At 43.9% G+C, this 24,688-nt stretch overlaps 3 protein-coding genes across 3 annotated transcripts in view; 2 read left to right on the forward strand and 1 right to left on the reverse strand.

The window, feature by feature from the left end:
• The first annotated feature begins 4,653 nt into the window (after positions 1-4,653).
• On the forward strand, positions 4,654-5,787 carry LOC136500968 (xyloglucan endotransglucosylase protein 7-like). The gene is made up of 3 exons (XM_066496456.1): positions 4,654-4,950; positions 5,104-5,306; positions 5,406-5,787. Exons 1-3 carry the CDS (start codon positions 4,660-4,662, stop codon positions 5,785-5,787), a joined length of 876 nt encoding a protein of 291 aa, XP_066352553.1. The 5' UTR covers positions 4,654-4,659.
• Positions 5,788-11,310: 5,523 nt separating this feature from the next.
• Positions 11,311-14,977, forward strand: LOC136502306 (xyloglucan endotransglucosylase protein 1-like). The gene is made up of 4 exons (XM_066497755.1): positions 11,311-11,568; positions 11,722-11,804; positions 14,426-14,545; positions 14,614-14,977. The coding sequence occupies exons 1-4, from the start codon at positions 11,311-11,313 to the stop codon at positions 14,975-14,977; spliced, it is 825 nt and encodes a 274-aa protein (XP_066353852.1).
• Positions 14,978-18,631: 3,654 nt separating this feature from the next.
• The window catches only part of LOC136500571 (achilleol B synthase-like), a 30,886-nt gene continuing 24,829 nt past the window's right edge, over positions 18,632-24,688 (reverse strand). Inside the window, exons 10-19 of the mRNA XM_066495947.1 lie at positions 23,861-23,983; positions 23,661-23,780; positions 23,109-23,207; positions 22,613-22,669; positions 22,436-22,482; positions 22,195-22,338; positions 21,932-22,109; positions 20,478-20,552; positions 20,292-20,375; positions 18,632-18,940 (exon numbers count right to left, since the gene is read on the reverse strand). Coding sequence (XP_066352044.1) covers positions 18,824-18,940; positions 20,292-20,375; positions 20,478-20,552; positions 21,932-22,109; positions 22,195-22,338; positions 22,436-22,482; positions 22,613-22,669; positions 23,109-23,207; positions 23,661-23,780; positions 23,861-23,983 — 1,044 coding nt within the window. The 3' untranslated portion in view covers positions 18,632-18,823. The remainder of the gene's footprint in view (positions 18,941-20,291; positions 20,376-20,477; positions 20,553-21,931; positions 22,110-22,194; positions 22,339-22,435; positions 22,483-22,612; positions 22,670-23,108; positions 23,208-23,660; positions 23,781-23,860; positions 23,984-24,688) is intronic.

Consider the following 24,688-nt stretch of genomic DNA (forward strand, 5'->3'; position numbering starts at 1 on the left):
AATACTCCACTACCGTTGTATTACTCCACCATTAGCTGTAAATTAGAATAAAGGAGGTCCCCGTGATCATCCTGCGCTTATAAGGTAATACCTAAGGTTTGTGCTAAGTGCTTGGGGTTTCCCGAAAGGGAAAGCCGTATGTAAGCTTGCTTTGTGGAAATGAATTAAGCTTTTCCGTTTGAATCCCTGCCTTCCTTTAAGCTCGTTCATATGGGGCGACGTCTCTATGCTAGGGACCCTGGAGGAGAAACCTCTGCGTGTGTTGTTCTCGTGTTAGCCCTAATAGCGGCGTTTGTAGAGAACCCTGTGTGCGCAGAGAAGTGTTCCCCTTGGGTGGGACTGCCTGGGGAGACGATAGAGCCTGAGTCCTGTGTGTTCATGGCTGGGGATAGCAAGAGAGTAGACCGGGATAGTCTAGTTCTGAAGCAAGTTAGTGATGCATACGGTGAGTACCGAGTAGGACTGTCACAAGCATAGTACGCACGACCGGCTGAATTTTTGGTCTCGCCAGCCTGCAGAAGATCCTTAGAAATATTCCGCATAAGCATATTCACTAAGCACCAGATTAGCTAATCGTGAAAGCGACATATCAATTTTTATATTCACTAACTGAGCGCTCGCTCATCCAACGTGCATAAAATATTTGAGCGTGAAAGCGACGCTTGCCTTGAATAGTGAAGTGGTTGAGCCACTCCCGGTGAGTGCTCGGGCACTGTTCATATCCCGAATTTGAATAGTAGCCGTGAATTTGAATAGTAAATCTGAATTTGAATAGTGCTATGAATAGTAACTCGAGAATTTTAAAATTCGAATCTTGAGTTTGTAATAACCAGTGGCGTTCCATACTTCCAGGGTCTGATTGGAGTATCTCTTCAAGTGTACTATATATATCACGAACTAATCCATGATCAATAATAGTCTGTAAAGATATATCATCTCCAATATTTCTTTGTATACTTCTGAAATATTTTAAATTTATATCAGCCTTCAATATATATATATATATATACTCCCGGGAGTAACTACTCCCTCCTCCTAGCGGGTACATCAGAAACCCAATAGGGAAGACAGCTCCATGCATGGCACATTTGAATGCCACCAACGACAAAATATCGGTACAACAGATTAGAGTACGTGCACTCCCTTTCAAATATAGTATTTATACATAGTACTTTTTAAAATATAGTATCTATACATAATTTTTAGGATAGAGTATTTATACATACTTTTTGGAATGGAGTATCTGCACATACTTTTTTAGAAGAGTGGAGTATGTGTACATACTTGCAAACATACATAAAGATTTAGATAGTACAAGTGCATACTAAACCACACGATCGGAGTATGTGCATACATTCACGTATGGAGATATACAAAACAACGAGAGTATGTATTCATACTTATTTTGAGAAAAAAATATATGTGCATACTTTTGTGAGAAGGGAGTATGGGTATATACTTTTCTCAACAAAATTACACCAATGTAATACTCACATGCCAAAATCAAATCGTCAGTACTAAAAATTCAGAGATAATTGAATCAGCCTTCACTGCCTATACCTGCACCGTATCCCGCATGGAGCCGCCGGTGGAGCAACAACTCATGCGGGCAGCATTGCACGAACCAAATCCCACGACGACGGCGGGCAGCGGATGCCGGCCGATTGGAGCAGCTTCACGCGGAGGAACCTCTGATGATCGGTAGTCTCACGTTGAAGTCCGATCTGAAACCTATGGTGGAAAAAAAATCAATGCTTAAAACTCCAAATGGAATCTGAATCCATTGAATGCGAGGACTCAAGAATAAAAAAATGAGGCATCCGTTCAAGGAGGCATAGCGAGAAAAGAAAAGGATAACCGTTGCTTGGATCTGGATCGAGAGAGGCACCGTGGGAGACAGGTGCTACCGCCGGCCAGATGCAGGCTCCTCAACCGTCGCCGGTCGGGGTTGTGGAGCGAGCACCGCCGGATCCACAAGGCTAGGGGAGTGCCGTCGGATCAACTGACCTAGATCTTGAAGCTGTCGTGGGGCGCCGTGCGGGTCGGGCCGCCGCCGCCAGGGACGCCTACCACACGGGCTTGCGGTGCCGTGCACGTGGGGAGGGCCGTCGTGGTTCGGTGGGGTGAGAGCGTCGGGATGGCGCATAGACTTCGGCACGGAACTGCTCGGCGGGGACAGAGCTCGGACACCGGTGGGCTCGTGCAGCCCGGCGTGCCCGCTGGACGATGGCAGCGCTCACATCTTCGACAGGGCCGTGGAAGAGAGGAGGAAGGGAAGAGGACGGCGGTGACTGCGAGATGCGTCGGGTGGGGCTCCGACCTGATATGCTTGTGGATCTTTCTATATATATCAGATTAACGAGTCTATTTTTTAAACCCGCTAACATTCCACGGGTGTATATGTGTGTGTCAGTGTGTAATTAAGAGTAGGGAGTAACTACTCCTAGCGAGTACGAAATTTTTTTCACACACACACACACACACACACACACACACACACACACACACACACACACACACATATATATATATATATATATATATATATATATATAGTAGGTAGCTATAAAATAACTTATTCTGTAGCCACTTTGAGTTACGATAATTACTATATTAATTTATGAGATTATAGTAACTCCTTACTAAGTGGTTTACTATAACATTATAGTAAATATATAAATAAAAGGGATGCAGCAGGGGATATCTGAAGAACTGGCAGTATTGGCATCTGAAGAACTTTTTATTCTATTTCTTTGAGATAGTGGGCATCTTAAGAATTGTTAAGGCAAAATTATAGCAGGCGAAGGCTGTTTGAAGTTGCATGGAGGTCAAAATAGATTTTCAAAAGTAACCACTGCAGCAACATCTCAATCATTTGAATACTTGTGTAAGCTCTGCTACTTGGAGTTCGCATAAAAACTGTACAGGTAGGAACATTAATCCAAAGTATGTATTACTGCATACTAAGCATTTTTGTTGATTAATAAGATGCGCAACTGAAAAGCTAACTTGTACAGTTATACTGTATAAACTGTCTATACAAAACACACACACATATATTAAGTTATAGCATGTTTCTGGACAGAATAGCATTTTAATATTGGAGGGATCTCAGAATTGCAGCCAAGCCACACAGGATGAATCAAGCAAACCTCGAGAGAAGGGTAGCGCGGATGAAGCCACACAGGATGAAGCTAACGTGCTAATGAGTTCCTCTTCCTCTTACCTCAAACGTAATCTGGGAGGCAAGGGTTCTGATCCTGGATTGGCAGTGGTCTCGGCACTCATGAAGACAAGAAGGCAGCGAGGAACTACTACGCAGTGACCCTTGAGGCCACCCACCAACCTTCTCCACGACGTTATACGGACGCTCACCTCCCCTCTTCTCTACGGCGGCCCGGCAGCGTCTCGGACCACCTCCCTCTCCTCCAGGCTCCAGGCAACTAGGACTTGGATTACAGCGACGGTGTGGTAGTTGCTGGTAGGACGGGCAGGTGCTGGGCGGCGGCATACGCCAATTGGGGAGGGAGATGTGCTGCGGATCAAGGATTTGGGGGAGGATGGGGACACAGGGTGCCATGGATCGAGGACGGGAGGGCCAAGATGCGGATTCGGCGGCGGCCGGGCGACACTGCGTGGGAGGGGCTATGCCGGCTACGGACAGGGCGGGGTTGGGGGCGGCGCGGCGTGGCGGCGGCCCTTCGTCGCTGTATTGGAGGGGCAGGGCGGGGGGGGCCGCGTTCTGGCAGTGGCGGCGTGGGAGGGCAGGTCCGGGGCGGCGCTCTAGGAGTCGCGGGCTCATGACGTGGGATGGTGGGGCCTACATGTTGGCGCAAAAAAACGAAGGGTGAAGGTCGAGCACTCCGGCTTCACCACGGATGGTGAACGGGTCCAGTTTACTCTTTTCACGAGTAGAGACTCTGCTCCACAAACTTCACCGCACAACAACTTTAAAAGAAAAACCTAGTGGAACACCTCTTTTGGTGTTCTTATAATTATATATATTTTTTAGAGCAGAGTTTGTGAAACTATACCTGTCTGGCCGAAAAACATGGAACTGAGCAGTGCCAAACATACCAATATGGTATGCCGTATGAGAGCAAGGGAGTTCGGTTTACAAGTGCAGGCCACAAGAATAGATGAGCTCGCATCAACCAAGAATTCCATCCATTGGGAGGTGGAGGGAACGATTCTGCAGCAATATTATAATATTATATACAAAAGGACACAGCTGAGCGCAGGTGTTTTTGGTTGTATTCCCAGTCATTTGCTCCACGTGCAGGTCACCAACACACATAATCATTCCTTAATAATATGCTGATTAAGACGCGTTTACATCGGAGCATCATGGTGATCGTTAGACAGGTCAACTGGGACGACATGGGGGCCGGGATGGATTGAAGATGCTAAGTTTCCATGAAATGAACCTGAGCTAGCCAGCCTGACATTCCATTTGGATCCTAACATGCCACATGCCTCTCAAACATTCCGAGTAACGTGCCTTGCTCCCTGCCAGCTTCACTTCAACCATGTGATGCATCACCATCTCGATCAATGTGTTGATTATATATACGTAACTCAGATCGATCCATCACAACAGCAACAACACAAACCAGCAGAAACAGGATACTTGTTGCAGAGTCAATTAGCTAGGTAGCCATGGCACTGTCATCGTCTTCTTGTAAGCATCGCATGGTTGTGTTCGCGTTCCTTGCAATGGCATTGGCATATAGGACAGCAGTAGTGGCACTGCTGTACGATGACATCCAAATCTCGTGGGGCCAGGACACCTTCTTCTACATGGATGGCGACATCGACACGCTCGCGCTCGGCCTCGACCACACCAGCGGCTCGGGGTTCAGCTCCAAGGATGCCTACCTCTATGCCCGCTTCGACATGGACATCAAGCTCGTGTCCAACGACTCTGCTGGCACTGTCGCCACATTCTATGTAAGTCCGCCGCCACGACATGTCTCCATTGTCGCGGCGCGGTGACCGCGGTCACCATGCATGTTGTTGTTCGACCCAGACGTATGTTTCTCTCTTGTTCTCTCTTGTGTAAATCAATATGTTTCATCACGGGTGAACGGAATGGCACTGCAGTTGACGCCCGACGACGTGCCGTGGGAGTACCACGACGAGGTGGACATGGAGTTCCTGGGCAATGTCACCGGCGAGCCGTACACGCTGCACACCAACGTCTACGTCAACGGCGTCGGCAGCCGCGAGCAGCAGTTCCACCTCTGGTTCGACCCTGCTGAAGACTTCCACACCTACTCCATCGAATGGAACCCCAAATACATCATGTAAGTGAACAGCAACATCGTCGTCTTGAGTAGCCGTCTATCCTCTCCATCACCAATAAAGCTCAAACTGTTGGCACTGCATATATAAACTCCATGCAGATTCCTCGTCGACGGCACGCCAATCCGCGCGTACAAGAATGACCGGGCGCGCGGCGTGCCGTTCCCGACGTGGCAGCGCATGCGTGTGCAGGGGAGCCTGTGGAACGCCGACGAGTGGGCGACGCAGGGCGGGCGCGTCAAGACGGACTGGACGCAGGCACCCTTCTACGCCTACTACCGCGACTTCCGCGTGACGCCGTGCGTTCCCTCCCCCGGCGTCGCATGGTGCGGCGACGAACCTGCACAATCCACGTGGTTCGACCAGCGGCTAGATGCGGTGGCGCTGCACAAGGTGCAGGAGGAGAACATGGTCTACGACTACTGCACGGATGAGAAGCGGTTCAAGGACAATGGGCTCCCCATGGAATGTAACAAGGCCTAGCTTCAAAGTGTGTTGGTGTTTGTAAATTACTCCTATTAAACTGTTCTTAGAATTGATTTTAGTCCACCATCCATATTTCTCTTATTCGATTGGGTCATCAATTATACCATTAACATTTCAGCGTGGCTAGCGCCCGGACGTCCGGACGAACGTGCACGTCTGGACGCCCACGCATGCTGCTGCGTGCCTGCCTGCGTCTGTTGCTGCGCCTACCTGTGTCTGCATCCATCTATCGCCACCACCCGCATCTACCCGTGCCCCTCTGCTCCGCCTGCGAATGTGTGCCGCGGAGGCGTACTGGGCTGACATCGCCACTGACGACTTTAACTGCGTCGTCCTCCCAGGAGGCCGGGCGCCAAAGCTGCTAGTGAGCCAAAACAAAGCCGTAGCACTCGTTAGGGAGTTCGCAGACAAGGGGGAAGGTGGTGGCTAGCTACCAGCGTCATTGCAACATGTGCAACATCGAGATATACTTTTGAAACATCCAGATAAAACATTTGCAGCATACGTTTAAAGATAGATGAAACATTTGAAACAAGTATCTCAAAACACTTGCAAAAACGCTTGAAAGCCATTGCAAACATATAAAACTGACAGATGAAACATATACAACATTTCAATCTACTTTTGCAACATCATTATGACATACTTGCAACATACATATGAAACATTTGAAAACACTTGAAACATGCGTTTTGTACCATAAGGGAGCCTGGGGCCGGTAGATTATATTCCATCCGTCGAGGTGGGAGCCAGTAGCCAGCGGCGGTGCGCGAGCACCATCAGCACCAGCACCAGTAGTGGCGCGCGAGCACCACCACCACCACCAACGCCACCAGCACCGACCTTGGCTTGGCGACCCATGACAAAGCCGTGGCGCTCGTCAGGGAGTTTGTGTACCAGGGGAAGGTGGTGGCCACCTACCAACATAATTGCAAACATGTGCAACACCAAGATCTACTTTTAAAACATCTAGATAAAATATTTTGCAACATACATCTAAAGACAAATGAAACACTTGTAACATACGTTTAAAACACTTGTAAAAACACCTAAAAACACTTGAAAGCCATTGCAAAACATAAACATCTAGATAAAAATATTTGCAACATATGTGTGAAACATATGCAACATCTAGATAAACACACTTACAACATACGTCTGAATAAACAGGTGTAACATTTGGAACACACGCTTGCTATATACATGTATAGCCATTGCAACATATGCAACATTCCGATCTACTTTTGCAACATCGATATGAAACACTTGCAACATATCTCAAAACATCTAAAATACTTGAAACATGCGTGAACATAGGGGAGGTCGGGGCCGCTAGATTGCAGTTGTTGAGGTGGGAGCTAGTGGCGAGCGGCGGCACACGAGTAGCACTAGCACTAGCAGCGGCATGCAAGCACCACCACCACCACCAGCACCGGGCTTGCCTCGGCCGGGCGATCGGCGCGTGCGACGGGTAGGATCGAGCGGCGCAGGTGAGGCGCGCGACAGCTGGGAGCGACGAGCGAGCGACGCGGGTGGGGCGCATGACGGGCGGGAGCAAGGAGCGAGCAAGTAGCGGGGGATGGGTGCGCGACGGAGGGAATGCGGCAAGAGGGAGAGCACGCGTCGTCCCGCGTGGAAGCAGTACCGTTAACATTTTAGATTTTTTACTTGCCATTTTAAGGCTGTGTTTATTTCCCCTCCTAAACTTTAGCTCCTATCACATCGGATGTTTGGACATATGCATGGAGTATTAAATATAGACTAATTATAAAATTAAATGCACAGATTAAGACTAATGTGTGAGATAAATTTTTTAATCCTAATTAGTCTATGATTTGATAATGTGGTGCTATAGTAAACATGTGCTAATGATGGGTTGATTAGGCTTAATAAATTCATCTCGCGGATTACTCATGACTTGTGTAATTTGTTTTATTATAACCATCCGAACACTCGATATGACATCCCATATGACACCCGATGTGACACCTCTAAATGTTAGCACCTGAATTTAAACACCACCTAAGATACAACGTGTTTTCCAAAATGCTAGCAGACACAATCCCTTTGTCCACGCCTATTCTGTTTATGAGAGTTTCTACTTGCCTATCAACAGGATTTTGGGGTCTAATTTCTAATCGTCAGCCCTTTGATCTATTATATAGTATGTTGTTGTTCCAAATGCTGCTTTATAGTTTTATCATAAATCATACACCCTCTGTTCTAAATTATAAGTCACTTTAACTTTTTTTGTTCATTCTATTTTGCTATGTATATAGGCATATTATTATAATTAGATGCATAACATATTGGATATACCAAAAAAAGTCAAAGCAACTTATAATTTGTAACAGAGGGTAGTACTTCTCTAACACCAGTTGAATATTTATAAAAATATATTAACATCTAAAATACCAAATAAACATGCAATATATATTTCACAGTGGACCTATTGAAACAAATTTGATATTATAGATGTTAACGAATTTTCTAGAAATTTGGTGAAAGTTAGAGAAGCTTGACTTATAAGACAGCTAAAATGGCTTTTTTCTTGGTCTCCGCTGCACAGGCATGCGCTGCCACGCTTGGTCTCCGCTGTTGATCAGTTCTATTTGTCATTATATAATTTTGATTATAGACTTGTTACACATGAGATTATTTGTCTCTTTGTCATTTCCTACTTTTAATGCGTTTTTTATGAGTAGGTGATTAGTCAATGAAGATAATGTGAATGAAGAATGAGGGAATTATAAAGGACTAATGGGCTCAAATGATATGTAATAAACAAGAAAAGGTCCCTTGAGAGAAGGAACCTGATCTCAATGATAATTTGCTTGTAAAAAATAAGTGGACGTTTGTCCAATAACATTGATCAAGATTGCTACTTATGCTTTGCCGGCCCATGCCACCGGCCTTGAACCCCTCCTCACCCGGCCAGATCTGCCTCCAAGGACCTGCCCACGCCGTCCTAGACTCAACATCGTGAAAATCTGCTAGAGGGAGAGGGTGGAGATTGAGAGAGAGAGAGATGAGGGAGAGAGGGTGGGGTTGACTAAGAGGAAAAGATCTCACCTAGGCGGTCGGTGGTTCGCGATCTTGACCATTCATGTTCTTGATGCTTACTAGCCCCGGCCGCTGTCTCCCCGCACTAAAGGCCCGGCTTCCTCACCGCGGGCTGGCCACCACCTCCCCGACACGGCCGCCTCCACGTCTCTTCAGCGTGATGACACTACTGCCTCCCATGCCTAGCCTAGATCCTCATGTCTAGCTAATGAGCGTTGTGCCAACCAAGGTGACGGGCCCCATGCAAATGCCACCAATAGAGGTACATGCGAATGTCACTGACGGTGGTGGCAGGCCACACTCGAGTGCCGCCATCGGAGATGGCGATGGAGGAGCCTGAGGGTCGAGACCCAGAGAGAAAGAGGTATGGCGTGTGTGTGGCTGTTGGGGAGAGAAATGGACGGGCTGCACCATAATTAAAAATATTTTAGGAGAGTTGTAGTTTTATTTATAAGGGAAGGCAAAACCTAATAGCGTCTTCAGAATTGGACTCTGAACGCCAAAGGAGGTTTATTCATTTTAAGAGACACTTTAAAAAATGATCACCTCCTAGATTGATTAACAGAGGCGGATCTCTTGAGAGGTCCATCTCAGAAAATGCGGGCAATTTTCAGAAGTGCACCTCTCTTAAGAAGCCCGCCTCTTCTAATCGTGCCAAGCTCACAAGCCCAATTTGGCCCACTTTGAAACACTAGCATATAAAGGCAAGAGCCCCTCTCCCTCTTTTCCCTTTTTCTCCCTCAGCTGCCACACGAGTACCTTCCTCTCACTCTGAATAGACGCAGGGCTCCTCCAGCGTGGTACCGTAGTCAACGATGTGCTCTGTTGTCGGAGGGATTCAGGGATTAGGGATTACATTGCTGTAGCCAACTGTAATTCAATATGGGATATATATTCTAGTCTCTAGCACAACAAAACGATGTAGTGCAGTGGTAAGTTGTGCAGAATGGGAAGTGGGAGGTCTCTGGTTCGACTCTCAAGCGCTGCACTATTTTTTGGACCAGCCATTTAACAAAGGAATGGCCACGTCAGCACGCCACGCTGGCCCCCAATGTGGTAATGGCACATCTTGACGAAATTAAAAATGTCACGGATTTGGTTCGGTCGTGAAACTGTGACGGTTCTTGAATATGGTCATAGAAACTGGGTCCAAGGTTGGCAAGAGAGCCCATGTCTGGTTCAGGTGATCTGTGATGGAAACAAATCTGTCGCAAAAAAATTGTGGCAGCGGCGGCTATGTTGGTAGGCTCGCCAGCGCCCCCCCCCCCCCCCCCCCCCTTTTTTTTTTTGTTTTCTGTGATTCATTTCCAGAGGTGGGCACAGATCCGCAAATTTTGATTAGCAGTAACGCCCGCTCGGAGGAGAACACGCTACCCGTCTATGGAAATGGATTTTGACCGTCTTCGCAAACTGATTATGTTGTAGTGCCGTTGGTGGCGATTATATATTGTAGGTATTCAATGTGGACCAGATAGGCTTCTCTAAATTAATAGAGATGGGTCTCTTAAGAGATCCGGCTCTAAAAATTTAGAAGGATTTTCAGAGACAGATCTGTTAAGAGGTCTGTCTCTATAAATCTATTTACATAGACCGTAGTGTGGTCCTAAATACGTAGTCAGTCTCTAAAAATCGGTGTGTATTTTTACGGAGATGGGCACTTTATGCCTGCCTCATTAATCAAGAAGCTTGTCTGCTAAAATCTTTATTTTTGGGGTAGTGGAAGCAGCTGCAGAATGAGTCTCTCGAGATCCTGCGGGGCTCCGACACACTCAGGGACGGCATCGGGTGGCTTGCTAGTGACAGAGTGCAAACTAGCCAGGCCCGGTTGGTATAGCGTGTACTCATTTGATCTTCAAAATCTAAAGAGATATTTGGATTTTATCTTTTTACTGGTAGATAGGCAGATGAATTTCAGGGACAATTGCGAAAGTTTAGCTGCACGTGAATCTCACCAACACATGTAATGTGCACATTTTCTATTCCTGGACACACGAAACGGAGTGCATGTGCAATACCTAATCCGATTAAGCCGCGTTTACGTCGGAACAGCGTGGACGCAGGTCTTCCATGAAGCTAACCTCAGGAAAGCCAGCTAACAAGGCCTTGTTTAGATTCCAAGTTTTTTCACTCTCTCTTCATCACATCAAATCTTTAGACATATGCATGGAGTATTAAATATAGATAAAAAAATAATTAATTATACAGTTTGATTGTAAATTACGAGACGAATCTTTTAAGCCTAGTTTGGACAATAATTATCAAATACAAACGAAAGTGCTACAGTACCAAATACCGATTCCTAACCGCGATCTAAACAAGGCCCAAGTCAGCCTCTCAAACATTCCCGGGAACAACAACATGCCCTGTTCGTTATAAATACGGATCCCGAATCACCAACAAGAACAAGATTATAGAGTCATGGCGGCACTGCCGTCTTCTTGTTGTCATCATGCCAGCATGGCGCTGGTGGCTGCGGCGATGCTTCTAATGACAACGGCAGCTCCGGCGGCCGTGGCGCTGCTGAAGGACAACATCGAATTCATGTGGGGCCCGGACCACAGCTTCTTCTACGATGACGGCAACACGCTCGTACTGTGCCTCGAGAAGACCCACGGCTCCGGGTTCCGCTCCAAGGGCGCCTACCTCTACGCCCGCTACGACATCGACGTCAAGCTCGTCGCAAACAACTCGGCCGGCACCGTCACCACGGTCTACGTGAGTTCCCCAGACGACCCGGCCGCCGCCGCGTCTCATCTCTGATCCATGTTCTGGACGCGGTCACCGCGTGCGGCATGCAGTCACCATATATATGTTGACATGTTGCGTGAATGCCACGCGTGCGCATGCATTGCTTGGCCATTGTTGCAGCTGACGACCGATGACGTGCGGCCGGGGTACCATGGCGAGGTGGACATGGAGTTCCTGGGCAACGTCACCGGCCAGCCATACACGAGGTTTATAGCAACGGCTTAATTTTTTTTTAGGGGCGGCTGGGATAGAGCTGCCCTTACAGTGGGCGTGTTCAGGACCCACGAGACCAGCCGCCCTTACAAATGGCACAGTAGGGGCGGCGGGTGATACGAGCCGCCCCTGCAAATGGGTCGATTTGTAGGGGCGGCTCACTCACCAGCCGCCCCCGGTGTTGCGATTTGTAGGGGCGGCTCAATCACCAGTCGCTCCTACAAATACTGCACGTAAAAAAGGTTGCAGCCCCTTGAGTTCATAAAATTTCTAGAGAGAAAGAAAAGAAAAAAAAGAGATCCACGATTTTCTATTCGGCCCACGATTTCCAGTTCTACCCAAGTTTTTCTGTCTGTTGATCCACGATCGGGTGGATGAGATCTGCGTAAAACTCAAACCCTAACTTCTTATCCCCTCCCCCCGGCACCCCGAGCCGCCTCACGGCCCCACCACGCGCCCCCCTGCCGCGAGGACGCCTCCCCGCCCCCAACCTCCGGCGCGAGCGCGCTGCCCGCGCTCGACGACGTCCTCCCCACAGCCCTCCACCGTGCCCTCTCCCCGTAGCCCCGCACCACCGCACTAGGTCCGCCAAGTGCCGCGATCTAGCGAGCCTCGAGGCGCGGGCAGCTGATGCCGCGACACAAGCAACAGGCCAGCCTCGACGTGATGACTCCCTAGTGATGATGCGGTCACCGGATCTCGTTGAGGAGGATGTGGGTCGTCTTCCGCTGGGGCTGCGTCGATCTATGAACGACGATGGCATCAAGGTATGAGTAGTCCAGATCTACGGCGACCTCTCTCCCTCACTTGCTTCCTCTCTGGCAACCGTGCATGCACCCCTCTCTCTGTCGCTGCCTCACTTGATTCCTCTTCGAGCCGTTGGCTACACGCCGCGCCATGGCCGTGCCATGCTCGCCGTGCTAGGTTGCTGCGATTTCCAGGGCATAGCACTGATGCGGTGAGCTCCTACTTCTCATGGATGAATGCGTGAATCGAATTCGGGTATATTGATAGGAGATCTGGGGTTAGGGTTGCTGATCAGATCCGTTTTAGTGTTGGAATGCGGTCATATCTATGGTCTTCTCCTTGAATTTTTAGCTGTCGTACGTAGTTTTGGGTATAATGATTGGGGATCTTGACTAATGGAATATACATTAATCCTACATAATTGCTCTTGACTTCGTGGAATATCTATGTTACGCACTAGTACTTGGCTGTTATGTCTATGTTTATATATATCGATGATTTTTGTAGCCTTCAATTGCATGGAGCTCACATATTTCATAAATTCATTGTTTATTTAGATATGAACGTGTGATCAAAATGCTTCTCCAAGGTGCTTGTTACTATCTTGTTGACAACAAACTAATCAAAGTGCTGATGGATGCCAATTTTCTAATTTATTTTTTCTATTTCTCTCAGCTAACTTGAGTACCTGGTTAGAGAGTACTAAATCCAACTGTATAACTTGGTTTGCTGATCAAAGCATCTTTCTTGGATGCAGTAATGATGGAAACAAAGTACTTCTGTCCTAGTCTAGCCACCAGCTCCGGTATGCATCCGATCTCTAGCTTAAGCTGAATTATTACTGCTGCTGCCCTTAAGTAGATATGTCATGTGTGACCTGCTGAATTACGACAAGTTAATTAAATCTTTTTTGTCCAATCAAATGTTCTCAATTCTATGCATACTAGTGCTAGAAAACTATCAAATGTCTTCGACCGTGCCGGCGCACCAACAACCCATGCCAACGGTGGTGATGGGGCTGTGTTCTCAGTCGGTTGGAGGACCTAAATCGCAAACAGAGAAGACAGATGACCTGCTGACGGCGCGTCATCTTCGCTGCCACAAGCAAGCAGGTGCAGGCCACCGTCATGGCCACGGCCAGCAGCAGTCAGCAGACAGTGAGTACCACACGTTCGCTTCAGTTCCTACAGATTACGAATTCCATTTTCAGTCTGCTTTAGTGCTACATTGACCTGATGTGTGACTGCAACTCTGCAAGTAGAAGGGTTATTAGAAGCTTCTGATTTTGTGATGTTCGATTGCTAGATCTGAGCGTCATTGATTTTGTTATTCTGTAGTCTTTCATATAAAAATCAGTCACCATAAAATGTTATTACGATTACTGGAAAGTTTAATAGATGAAATTTGTTGTTTTATTTATCTGAACTAAACTATCCACCTAAAAATCATGGAATATTTGTTATAATCTGGTATAAATAAATGTGTATTGTCGTTGAGTTTCAGTACAATCGCAGAAGAAGATAAGTCATGATGGAGTTGTGCATGAAAAATATATGTTCTGGTCGAATTTGAATTGTAAATTTAATATTTTTTTTGCGAAAAATGTACTGTAGGGACCGTTCTAGACTGAACCGCTCATACAAACGGGTATTGTAGGGACGGCGGGTGTTACTAGCCTCCCCTACAAATCAATTTGTAGGGGCGGCTGATAACACCAGCTGCTTCTACAAATCGATTTGTAGAGGCGGTCTGGAAACCGTTCTTACAAATACATGATTTGTAGAGACGGTATGATAGGAGCGGCTGACCAAGCCGCCTCTACAAACCATCGCCAGCCGCTGCTATAGATGCTTATTGCAGTAGTGCTGCACACGAACATCTTCGTGGACAGCGTCGGCAACCGCGAGCAGCAGTTCCGGCCCTGGTTCGACCCCACCAAGGACTTCCACACTTACTCCGTCGAATGGACACCTAAGAACATCATGTAAGTCGTCACATTGCCGTACGCACACCGTCGTCTTCATCGTGGATTATTGATTTACTGCTTGGCAGATTCCTCATCAACGGCACGCCGATCCGCGTGTACAAGCACGAGCCATCGCGCGGCGGGACGTTCCCGACGCAGCGGCACATGCGGCTGGACGGGAGCCTGTGGTACGCCGACGACTGGGCGACGCAGGGCGGCCGTGTCAAGACGGACTGGACGCACGCGCCGTTCTACCCCTACTACCGCAACCTCCGCGTGACGCCGTGCGCGCCGTCATCGTCCCCAGCCGGCGTCGCATTGTGCAGCGATGAGGCACCGGCGTCGGCGGCGCTGCAGAAGGTGCGAACGGAGCATCTGCTCTATGACTACTGCGAGGATCAGAACCGGTTCAAGGACACGGGGCTCCCCAAGGAATGTACCGCAGACTAGATGATATGAAGCCAAGTAATGTTCGTGTGATTGCAAATGAAACTGATGAATGGAACGGTTCAAGTGTCTGTAGTACTGTAGTAGAGTAAACATATATTCATTCAGTTCTTATATGACTCTAATGCTTGAATTTTTCCAAAATGTTTTGCAAAGTGATCACTTGTTCAACAATAATCACTTTGGACAAAAACACACTAATCACTTGTTTTGTCAATGTAGCCACAAGATCAACAATGATGCAGTCATCCTAAAAAATGACCATTAGTACATTTGATTTGCATCAAGAACTAATACACGCATGCTTCTAAACAATGAACAGGAGGATAGAATGCTGGATCTGTACATGGACACATAAATGACTGCTTATACTGCTTAACAAAAATAAATAAATAAACGACTACTCGTACATAGCAAGTGGAAATTGCACTTTGAATTAAGTTTGGAGATGTGATGAAGATATCTTTCTCTAAAAATATGGGCCACTTAAATATATAAATGCATATGAATTCAAATATTGTAAGTTGGCATTCGTGTTTCCTACCAACCAATGGTTAGCGCGGGCATCACGAGAGCGATGGCAGCCGAGCGCTCCCCCCTCGCCTCTCTGCTGCTCCGCCATGGCTTCTTCCTTTGATATCAACATCTGCTCCCAATGGATCCTCGGGTCTGGATTTCTCCCCGAGCATCGCAGTCCGGAATGCAATTTGGAAACGGTTTGGTTTCCATGTCAATTTTGATCCTCGATCCCATGACAAGGAGTTTTTCTTGGTTCTCTCAGTTGGCCGATGCAAATTCCGGCTCACTGTGGATTCAGTCAGTCTTGTCCTCCAGGCTGCTACTGGAGGTAATGCCTCAGCTTTTCTTGTCTCTCTTCTTCATGATCGAGTTTTTTGCTTCTCTGTTTCTTCCAAATTGGTTGGCTTTCATATTCACAACCTCAAGTTCTTTGAATGTCCGAGTTTTAAGATCTTCTTCCACCTTTGGAATTTGCGAGGACCTCATTTTACTTTAGAATTTAAACGTTGGCAACAAGAACCGGATGCTGAATGGCATCATATTATATATTACTCGTTCTGGCAATTTCTCTGTTGCTCGCAAGGTTGCCGATCCTGTCCCCCTTACTCCCTTAGAGGTGCTAATGCAATATTCCCTATTGCTCGTCGTAATCGTCTTTCTGGGAATTCAGAAAATCGGGATGCAAGTTCTTCCCGTGATCATCGTTTTCAAAATTCAAATTCTTTTTTTTTTGAAAGTCAAATTCTGAACCTCGCAAATATGTTTTCCAGCGGCTTGCATGGAAACGGCCGGACTTGCCTCCCAGTTCCCGTTGAAGGGGCCTCTCCTACAAATAATGTTTTGGGCCCATGTACATGTTGCTTGTCCCCAGCTCATCTTCGATCCTCCTGTACCACCTGTTAGATGCCGCTCGGCGACCGTTCCGGTGCCGGACGTGGAGAGGAGCCAAGGGATCGATGGCCGGTGTACATACCTTTAGCCTTGTTAGCTAGTTTAGGGTTAGGGTTCTTCGTTTCGTTGACGGCGGCGCGAAGATTAGTAGGTCCAGGTGGTGCTAGTAGGGTGGAGGCGGCACTGCGTCCATGGAATAAGCTTCTCCAGCCCCTTCTGCAGAGGTATGAGCTCGTTGGATCTGGGGACCTTGTTGTGTCGTCGTCCCGTGAGCCAGGGTTGTTGGCGGTTGTTGAGGTGCCAGATTCCTTGTCTCCTGGTGATGCGATGGCCGGTGGCCATCTTGTTCAGCCAGGGCGTTCAGCGACTATAGAGCATGTCGATGTGTTCGGTGTGCTGCTCTTCGTGGCAATGAAAATTTGTGATGTTTCTTCATAGGGATGGAGGTTGGCTTCAAGTTGATAGTACGGTGTCTCCTCTCCATCTTTTGGTGCGATGAGAACTCATCGTGTGGCTGCTCCGACCGCTGGCGGCGAAAACGATCGGGAGGATCTTGCAAGGACTAAGTTGTATTTTTTCTTTCCTTCAAGGGTGTCTTTGTAGGAGCTGGAATGTAAACATTAAGATTTATATGTGAAATATAAACCCGGTTTCTAAAAAAAATGATGCTGCTCCTGTTCCCGTTTGGGACACATTTCCCCTGCGTGTCAATTTTCACCTTGCTTGCCGCGCCCTTCCTTGCGGCCTCCCCACCTATGCCGGCTCCCTGGAACCCCTTTGTCCCCCTGAATCCTGGGCCTAGGTGCGGTAGACCGCGTCTATTTCGCTCTTTTGGTGAAGTTTCCTCTGCTCTACCAAACAAACATGACATCGCCATCCAGGATAGCAAAGGGGAACACGAAACTTGGATCAAGATGGAAAGATTAGAAGATTATAAACTGATTTTGCCGGAGAGTTGCTCGACGGCCGACGATGAAGCCCTAATTTCATTCCCTCTCCCCTTTCTCCCCTGCTCCTTTCTTCCGTACATGAAACTGAAGAGGCGGCTAGGGCAGCTGGGGATGGACTCGGAAAGGGCCACCCTCTAGAAAAGAGAGAGGAAAGGAAAATAAACAGGCCAGGACTCTGGTCACCACAAGGAATAGGAGTCGGAGTACTGTAGCTAAATTGCTGTAGCCGAATTACTGTACCTTTTGTTTTTCAGATTTTGCGACTTAAGCAACTCTGTCATCTATATGTTCAAACGTCGCATATGCTTAGCCAAACCGAAAGTATTCGGCGAGCTCTAAGCATTGCTGGTCTCTGTTTGTCCAACCGAGCAATGGTTTAAAAAACATTTCAACCTCTAAGCCTTCGCTAAATAAATTACTTAATTTTTATTAAAAAGTTTCAACCTCTAAGCCTGCATTTCCCGGTGTTACAGGAACATTTTACATGGTTGCCGAGACATGAAACATAGAAATATATATTTATGGTTCACGCATTCACGTAAATTTGATTTGCGTGATGGCAAGGCATCCATGCTTTACTTTAAGTAAGTTCTTTATCCATTATTTGTGATAGAAGTGGGTACCCATATTGCTAGTCCATGATGATCTATATCCGGTTATGATCGATTTACTAATGACTGTTGTTTTCAAACACCGTGGCAGTTTTTTCTTTTGCATTGCACTGTTACGTGACGTCAATATGTGTACAATTCAAGCTTCTTAAGTTCTATCAATCGTATAATCCATATGTAGTGACATTATTAGTCTGAATTCTTGCTTTCAAATCCTCAGCTTATTAATTGCTGCATTTTTTACCCCATCTGGCGGTAATGGGGGGTTCCCACTCAGTGGTGATGATGTTTCTACAGTATTGCCATCTTTTATGTTGAAGCTCCAATGCTTATTGTAGATTTTATTCAACACTATTCTTTTGTAATTAATTTAAAATTGGATTTTATGCCTTGCTCTCTTAATTATTACTACAGAGGCACAGACTTTGGGCTCTCTAGATGTTGAATTCTTCTATCAAAGAATTATGGGTGCATCATTATTTTTTATAAACTTAGAGTGTTTACAATTATACTATAAATGCAGATGCAGATATGCTATAATGCTTTAGTCAAAATTTATAAATTGATCTAAAGTAACAAGTTACATACATGATTTATTGTCATCATGAAATTAATTGTTAGTTCAACTAGTTACATTCTTTTTCATAAACTTCTCAGTTCTGGTAAACATAGATAAAAAATCATAATAACGAGAAAGCACGATAGCTCTATCCTTAGATATGGAAGGTCACATCAATATATCATGTAGGACGGCCATCAGTTTTCCACTATCATAACAGGACCATATAGAGCACAATTATTAACATATAACAGTAATTCTGATTATTGTTTATTCTTTATAATAAAGTAAAATTGTCTAGATTTCATGCATTTTGGTTTCACTTCTTTCTTGCAAGGAGCCGTTGACGAAATTCCCCAAGAGCCCATATAGGGTACAAGTTGCGGTGGTTCCCGTAATTGAAGTATAAGGAACTATTGAAGCACCCAATATGTTCCTGCAATCAAAAGTCGGTCATGCATTAGTAACTAAGGACAAATTTAGCATAGCGCTAGGTCCATGTTTATCTATAGTCTGCATACTAAATTTAATGTGGCTTAAATATTTATATTTAGTTTACATGATAAACAGAATTTTTTTTTCTAAACATTATCAAGTTATCTCTACCTCTAGATCTAAGATGTCTTGGAGTTGGAGCTAATAAGTGAAACATGACCTTAAGTGGGATCGAACTATCAGTTTAACTAATGTATATTGCGCTGTTGAGGTTTGCCAGCACCACATATTCAATTTAAGTAGACTGCTGCAAGACTCAATTTATTTCAGGACGGAAAAACTATCTAGCCCGAATGCAATAAGGCATATGGTGTGCAGCCGAGGCATAACCTAAAATAGAAACAACATATGCTATATATTGTTCTACAAACAATCCTAAACATACTTTAATTGTTATTGCATTATTGTACTTTTTTTAAAATTTGATGCTATAGAATATATCAGTGAAATTATAAGGTTGACCATATTTATAATCTTCCCATAGTTTTTGTTGTTTTGAAATGCAACCCAGATCTATTGCCATGCCTCAAATGGAAAATATGGAGATGTACAAAAGTGCACAAAATACCCTATGGTCTATGTCATACATAGGAATATACACATCTAACACCCCCCCCCCCCCCCCCCCCCCCCCCCCCCCCTCAAACTCTTGGTGAATCAATAACACTATGTTAGGCGAGCAAATAACTGCTATGCTTGTGTCTGGGCCTTCATGAAGAAATTGGCCAGCTAAACCTCTGAAGGCACATGGTCAAGGGCACAACTTAACTGTGCCCCTGTGATATCATGTAATAAGCTTCAACTAATTTTCTTGTTGAGCCCACTTGTAGGAAAAGAGATTAGGAAGCATTTAAACTCTTGTAGTGAAGTCGAACTATCTACAAGGCTGTATATGGAAATGTTGTATACTCTCTCTGTAGCAACAAGGCAAAGACTTTTTGTGATTCAAAATTCATCCATAAATGATTGTTGTTAGTGATTTACGACATCCATTAGTTGGAAACGGTAGAACTTTGTTGCATCACTGTGATTTACGTTCCTCATAGGCAGGTGTATATATGTCTTTTCCTATCCGGTTTAAACTATCCTAAAGTCACAGTAATCATTATGTTTGTGGGTGCAGGGGGCTATATCAGATTTGTCATGAAAGGTAATAATCTAGTTCCGATCCCTTGGAGACCTTGAAAAAACAATATTGATAAATATTTTTTTTCCTGAAAGAAAAAGGAACCTAATAATCGTCAATCAAAATTTGTTATAACTCTTATATAAGAGCAAAAATAATAACTTACTTGTTGGGGAAAGTCACCAGATTCTAGTTGCATATTGATCAACACTTTTGCAGCTTTATATAATGGTGCTGGATCACGTTCCACCTACATACCAAGGCCATAATATGATACAATTAGCATATACACCATAATAATTTCCTAAATAATGTAACTGTGACAATTCTAATCAATTTTCAAAATATATACCTGCCCACCATAAACTAAGGTTAACATTGCCCAAGCAGTGTTCACTGCATGAGGTCTACTAGCATCCACATATTCCTGCAAAATATTTAAGTCTAAATCATGATAAAATTCATTGATACTTAGAGTATCACTATGTTCAGTAGAAAAGAGAAGAATATTCGAGAAATGATGCATCCCATAACATTGAATTATGCTTAACATCTAATTTATATTAATTCTAAAGTTGGAATGTTGTACAACTTTATATAACTGAACATTTTACATGGAAACCGAAGACAAGAGGAGAACAGATTATTTAATTCCTAGATTTTAAGTACCAAAAAATAGATTAACATTAGATTGTACATGAAGAAGTAAGAGTACACTGTTTGCAATTGTAGCATATATACTAACCACAGGTACTTGAGTACATAACTGCTTGTCTATAGGAAATACTGTCACTAAGCCATGTGGTGTGACAACTAAACGTGGTTCAAAAAAATCAGCATAAATCATGCAATTACCTCAATTTTGATGAAACATCTGAGTTTATTTATATATAAAAAAAGATTGGATGGACGGTATGTGTCCCCCTAATTTATCCCAACTATGGTCATGATGTGTCTTTAACACAATTATATGTTATACAAAATTGAATATAGGATTTTTAGAAAAACTCAACAAAAATAAGTAAAGAATGAACTGAACATTGATTGTTTTACCATCAAGAAAACCAATAACCTTGTAAAACCCAAACCCGTTACTATTTTGGCTTTGGCTTGTTTTTCCCAAGTGTTTTTATTTTGAGCGAGAATACAACAGGGGAAACCCCCACTGTAGTTTGTCCCAAGTGTTCTGGTACTAGGTTTAGTCTCATGTTATATAGATAGGTTGTACCAACTTAAAAGTCTTTTGTAATCTCATCCTAGCACCTTTATGTTAACTCTTTTACACAAAGAAAGGATAAAAGTACAAGAATAGGAACTACGCATATGCAGGCTCGCATCACATATATAAACTTTGTGACTATAAACATCTTTTACAAAGCATAGGAGATAAAAGAATAAATGTATACTTTTTGTCAGTTGCATGGCGTCACATGTATTTGATAGAAGTCATTAAGTTTTTTAAAGAGTGGCTCATCAAACAAAAATTTAACACAAACACGACCATAAGCAACTAATTGTTATTTAGAATAACTTGGTACTATCATGTAATGAGAGGCTACTACTGCTAAATTAAATTGTCACCCATTAGTGAAATTTATGTCTTCCTAGATGTACTAAACAGGATACAAGTTGTTGTAAACAAGGATTCATGGAAAATATACAACTGAATCTAATAAAAACCAGATTTAAGCATTGCCATAAGTTAATTAATATCAGGTGTACCAGTATATTAAGTTACCAAATATAGAAATATAACATGAACTGAGCAAACATGCTATAAGTCATATAATGAGAAATAACACTTACCTCAGTTTCACTAGAAAGATAAGTTTCTCCCCATCCACCTGTATGTAGTTGCTTTGACAACAAAAAGCTACATGCTTTCCTGATGGTATCACTATTTTCGTAAGTTCTTCCAGAAACAGCTAACCCTTTTATCGCAAAGAATGTCCCATATGTGAAACATATACCCCAACTGCCAAACCTATTATATCATAAGTAATCTAGTTATTGATGCCATATAAAAATGACAATTATTTGTATACAACAAGCAGTAAAATTGCAGAGACCAGGAGCCATCTTCTCGTTGTTCTTTCTCAATAAACTTGGATGCGCTTTCAATGCAATTTCTTATCTCTTCTTTGCGGTACCCATGATCCAGGTCTCTGAACATAATCAGAGCTTGTAGCACTGATGATGTGCATTCAACAGACCTGTCAGTTGGTTCAAGACATCAAATCAGCTCCTATTTATATGAAAAACATGAAACAATTGTGTTTACGCGGTTAAGAAAAATATTTTAGTTCTTACGGATAATCAACAACAATATTTTTAAAGCTCTCCGAAGGGTTGAGAACCTATTGCCAACAAAATAAGATTAGTGACTACGGAAAAAAATAATCTTGCTAAATTTCTCTCCTCATTGGAATCCATTTATCATGGAAGTTACTATAGTTAACAAAAACATATTACAGCTTAACTTCTCACCTCCAATAAAGGTGTGGTTCTCTTACACTCGTATGTTGAGAAGGTGCCATCATTGTTCTTCAACAATAGGAATAAGATCAATAACCTTAGATAAAAATAAGTGCAAAAAAACTGCTATAAAATTGTTAAAAAATTAAGTCATGGCCCTTCACATTTACAGGGCGGGCAGGACTTCCATCGTTAGTAGTTGAAACTCATACAAATCCTGTGACAAATATAACTGCTAACTCGAATTTAGGCCAAAGGGTAGCCTAGACCTCTACACATGCAGGTCGACAAAGATGGAAAAATGAGGTAGCATTTGTGATTCGAATCACCACAATTTAAAAATGGGAGAATAGTGAATGAATTGGTTAAAACCATATGAATATGTGCATGATGTGAACGGTGGTTGCAAACATGGGAGCTAGTATTGAGATAGATTATGTCATCTTGTAGAAGATTAATAGCTCATAAAACTATAAGAACATGAAAAACGATGTAATGACGGTCATACCACATAAGAAAGTAAGCAATCCACTGCATCATACAAACTTTGTCCTTCTATGGGTTCCCCCACAAGATCTGGAGAGATATTTGATAACAACAGCAATGCCTAAAGAAATAGAGTTGAGTGTTAATGGAAGAAAGTTTCAATGAGAATTTCTGAAAAATTAGGTATCATAAATATTTCCACATATGGGCACTCAGAAGGGTTCCATTTAATCATGATTTATGATATAATTGCATATTTGCCTGCACTGGTTAATTTGTTTGGAAAAATAATATAGTATATGCATTATATAGAGAAGATAAATCAAGAGCAATATTGTTTGTTATTCAAGTAAGTACTTATGTACTGCACATGTTTTATTTATCCCTCTGTCATTTACTATACAAGTCTACAACACAACACTATGCAAATTGTAACATAACTATTTTTTTGATGGTCTACTGTCGAAATAGTAATATATGCCATTATATCATAGCACATCACTTATAATTTTATTAGGGAAGAACATAATCTAGTTTTTAAGTGAATGAGAAACATAAAAATATTTTTCCTGACCTTCAATGCTTCAGCAGTACAGTCAGATACTGACCACCCATTATCTGCTGTTGAAAGTGTCCATGAACCTTTTGATTTATGACGGTAATAAGTTTTGTAGTCAGGATGGTTTTCACGAATCTACATATAAAAACGGAAATGAAAATTTTGCATAAAACAATATTTTACAATAATATGAAAAAATGGTGGGGAACTTGAACCTGTGAACTTTTAATAAATTCATGTGCTTTACGGAGTGTTGAGTCGATCTCATTAATAAGACCCGTGGAGCAATAGGCTTGGACAATGAAAGAAGTCTCCCATGTTGGATTACCATCATAGACCTATCATAGAGAGAGTTTGTGTAATGCTTCTTAAGTCTTAACGGAACAAAATAACTCCTTTAGAAATAGAATGAACACCTCAATGCCATGGTACACACACTTTAGTTCAAATAACTATGATTGGGAATAACCATATATAGTAAGTTAAGCATACATGTAACACCCTAAAATTTGCATGTTTTTAAAATAGACTAAAATGATTTAATTACACATTTTTGTGAGCCTGCAAATTTAGAAAAATGAAAACTTTGTTAAAATTAAAATCAAATTTAAGGTTTAGCAACTTGTTTGTGCATATATGCTGATGCATACCTATTTTGTGATGCTTGGGTTTGATAAAAATTTACAAAAGAATTTAAATTTGGTTTTAATTTGGATTTGAAAATGAAATTGAAAAAAAGGAATTGCTTCCTCTCCTTCTTTTGGCCCGAGCAACCCAGCTCTCCCGCTCGGCCTTCTTTCCCGCCGCGCCTCAGCTCTCTCCCTGCTGTGGCCCACCTAGCCGGCCCAACCGAGCAGCGTGTCCGCGCCAGTTCTTCTCTTCCCGCGTGTGTTGCTGACCGGCGAACCCCACTGGTCAGCACCGTCTTCTTCCTCTCATGACCGCATCGGACATGACCGCTGCTGCCGACTCCACGCCGCCCACGCCTCCTTCTTTGCCTTGCGCCCCACGTTGCTTCCTGGCCATAAATAGCAGCCGCCGAC

Source organism: Miscanthus floridulus, chromosome 13 (genome assembly GCF_019320115.1).
Source record: "Miscanthus floridulus cultivar M001 chromosome 13, ASM1932011v1, whole genome shotgun sequence".
In the NCBI taxonomy this organism is placed as follows: Eukaryota; Viridiplantae; Streptophyta; class Magnoliopsida; order Poales; family Poaceae; genus Miscanthus; species Miscanthus floridulus.

What these genes read in the sequence shown, in the direction of transcription:
- LOC136500968 (XM_066496456.1), top strand. Translation starts at nt 4,660, where the DNA reads ATGGCACTGTCATCGTCTTCTTGTAAGCATCGCATGGTTGTGTTCGCG. An exon ending in GCACTGTCGCCACATTCTAT is followed by an intron (nt 4,951 to 5,103) that starts GTAAGTCCGCCG and finishes ATGGCACTGCAG; the next exon opens with TTGACGCCCGACGACGTGCC. An exon ending in TGGAACCCCAAATACATCAT is followed by an intron (nt 5,307 to 5,405) that starts GTAAGTGAACAG and finishes AACTCCATGCAG; the next exon opens with ATTCCTCGTCGACGGCACGC.
- LOC136502306 (XM_066497755.1), top strand. Translation starts at nt 11,311, where the DNA reads ATGGCGCTGGTGGCTGCGGCGATGCTTCTAATGACAACGGCAGCTCCG. An exon ending in GCACCGTCACCACGGTCTAC is followed by an intron (nt 11,569 to 11,721) that starts GTGAGTTCCCCA and finishes CCATTGTTGCAG; the next exon opens with CTGACGACCGATGACGTGCG. An exon ending in GTCACCGGCCAGCCATACAC is followed by an intron (nt 11,805 to 14,425) that starts GAGGTTTATAGC and finishes TATTGCAGTAGT; the next exon opens with GCTGCACACGAACATCTTCG.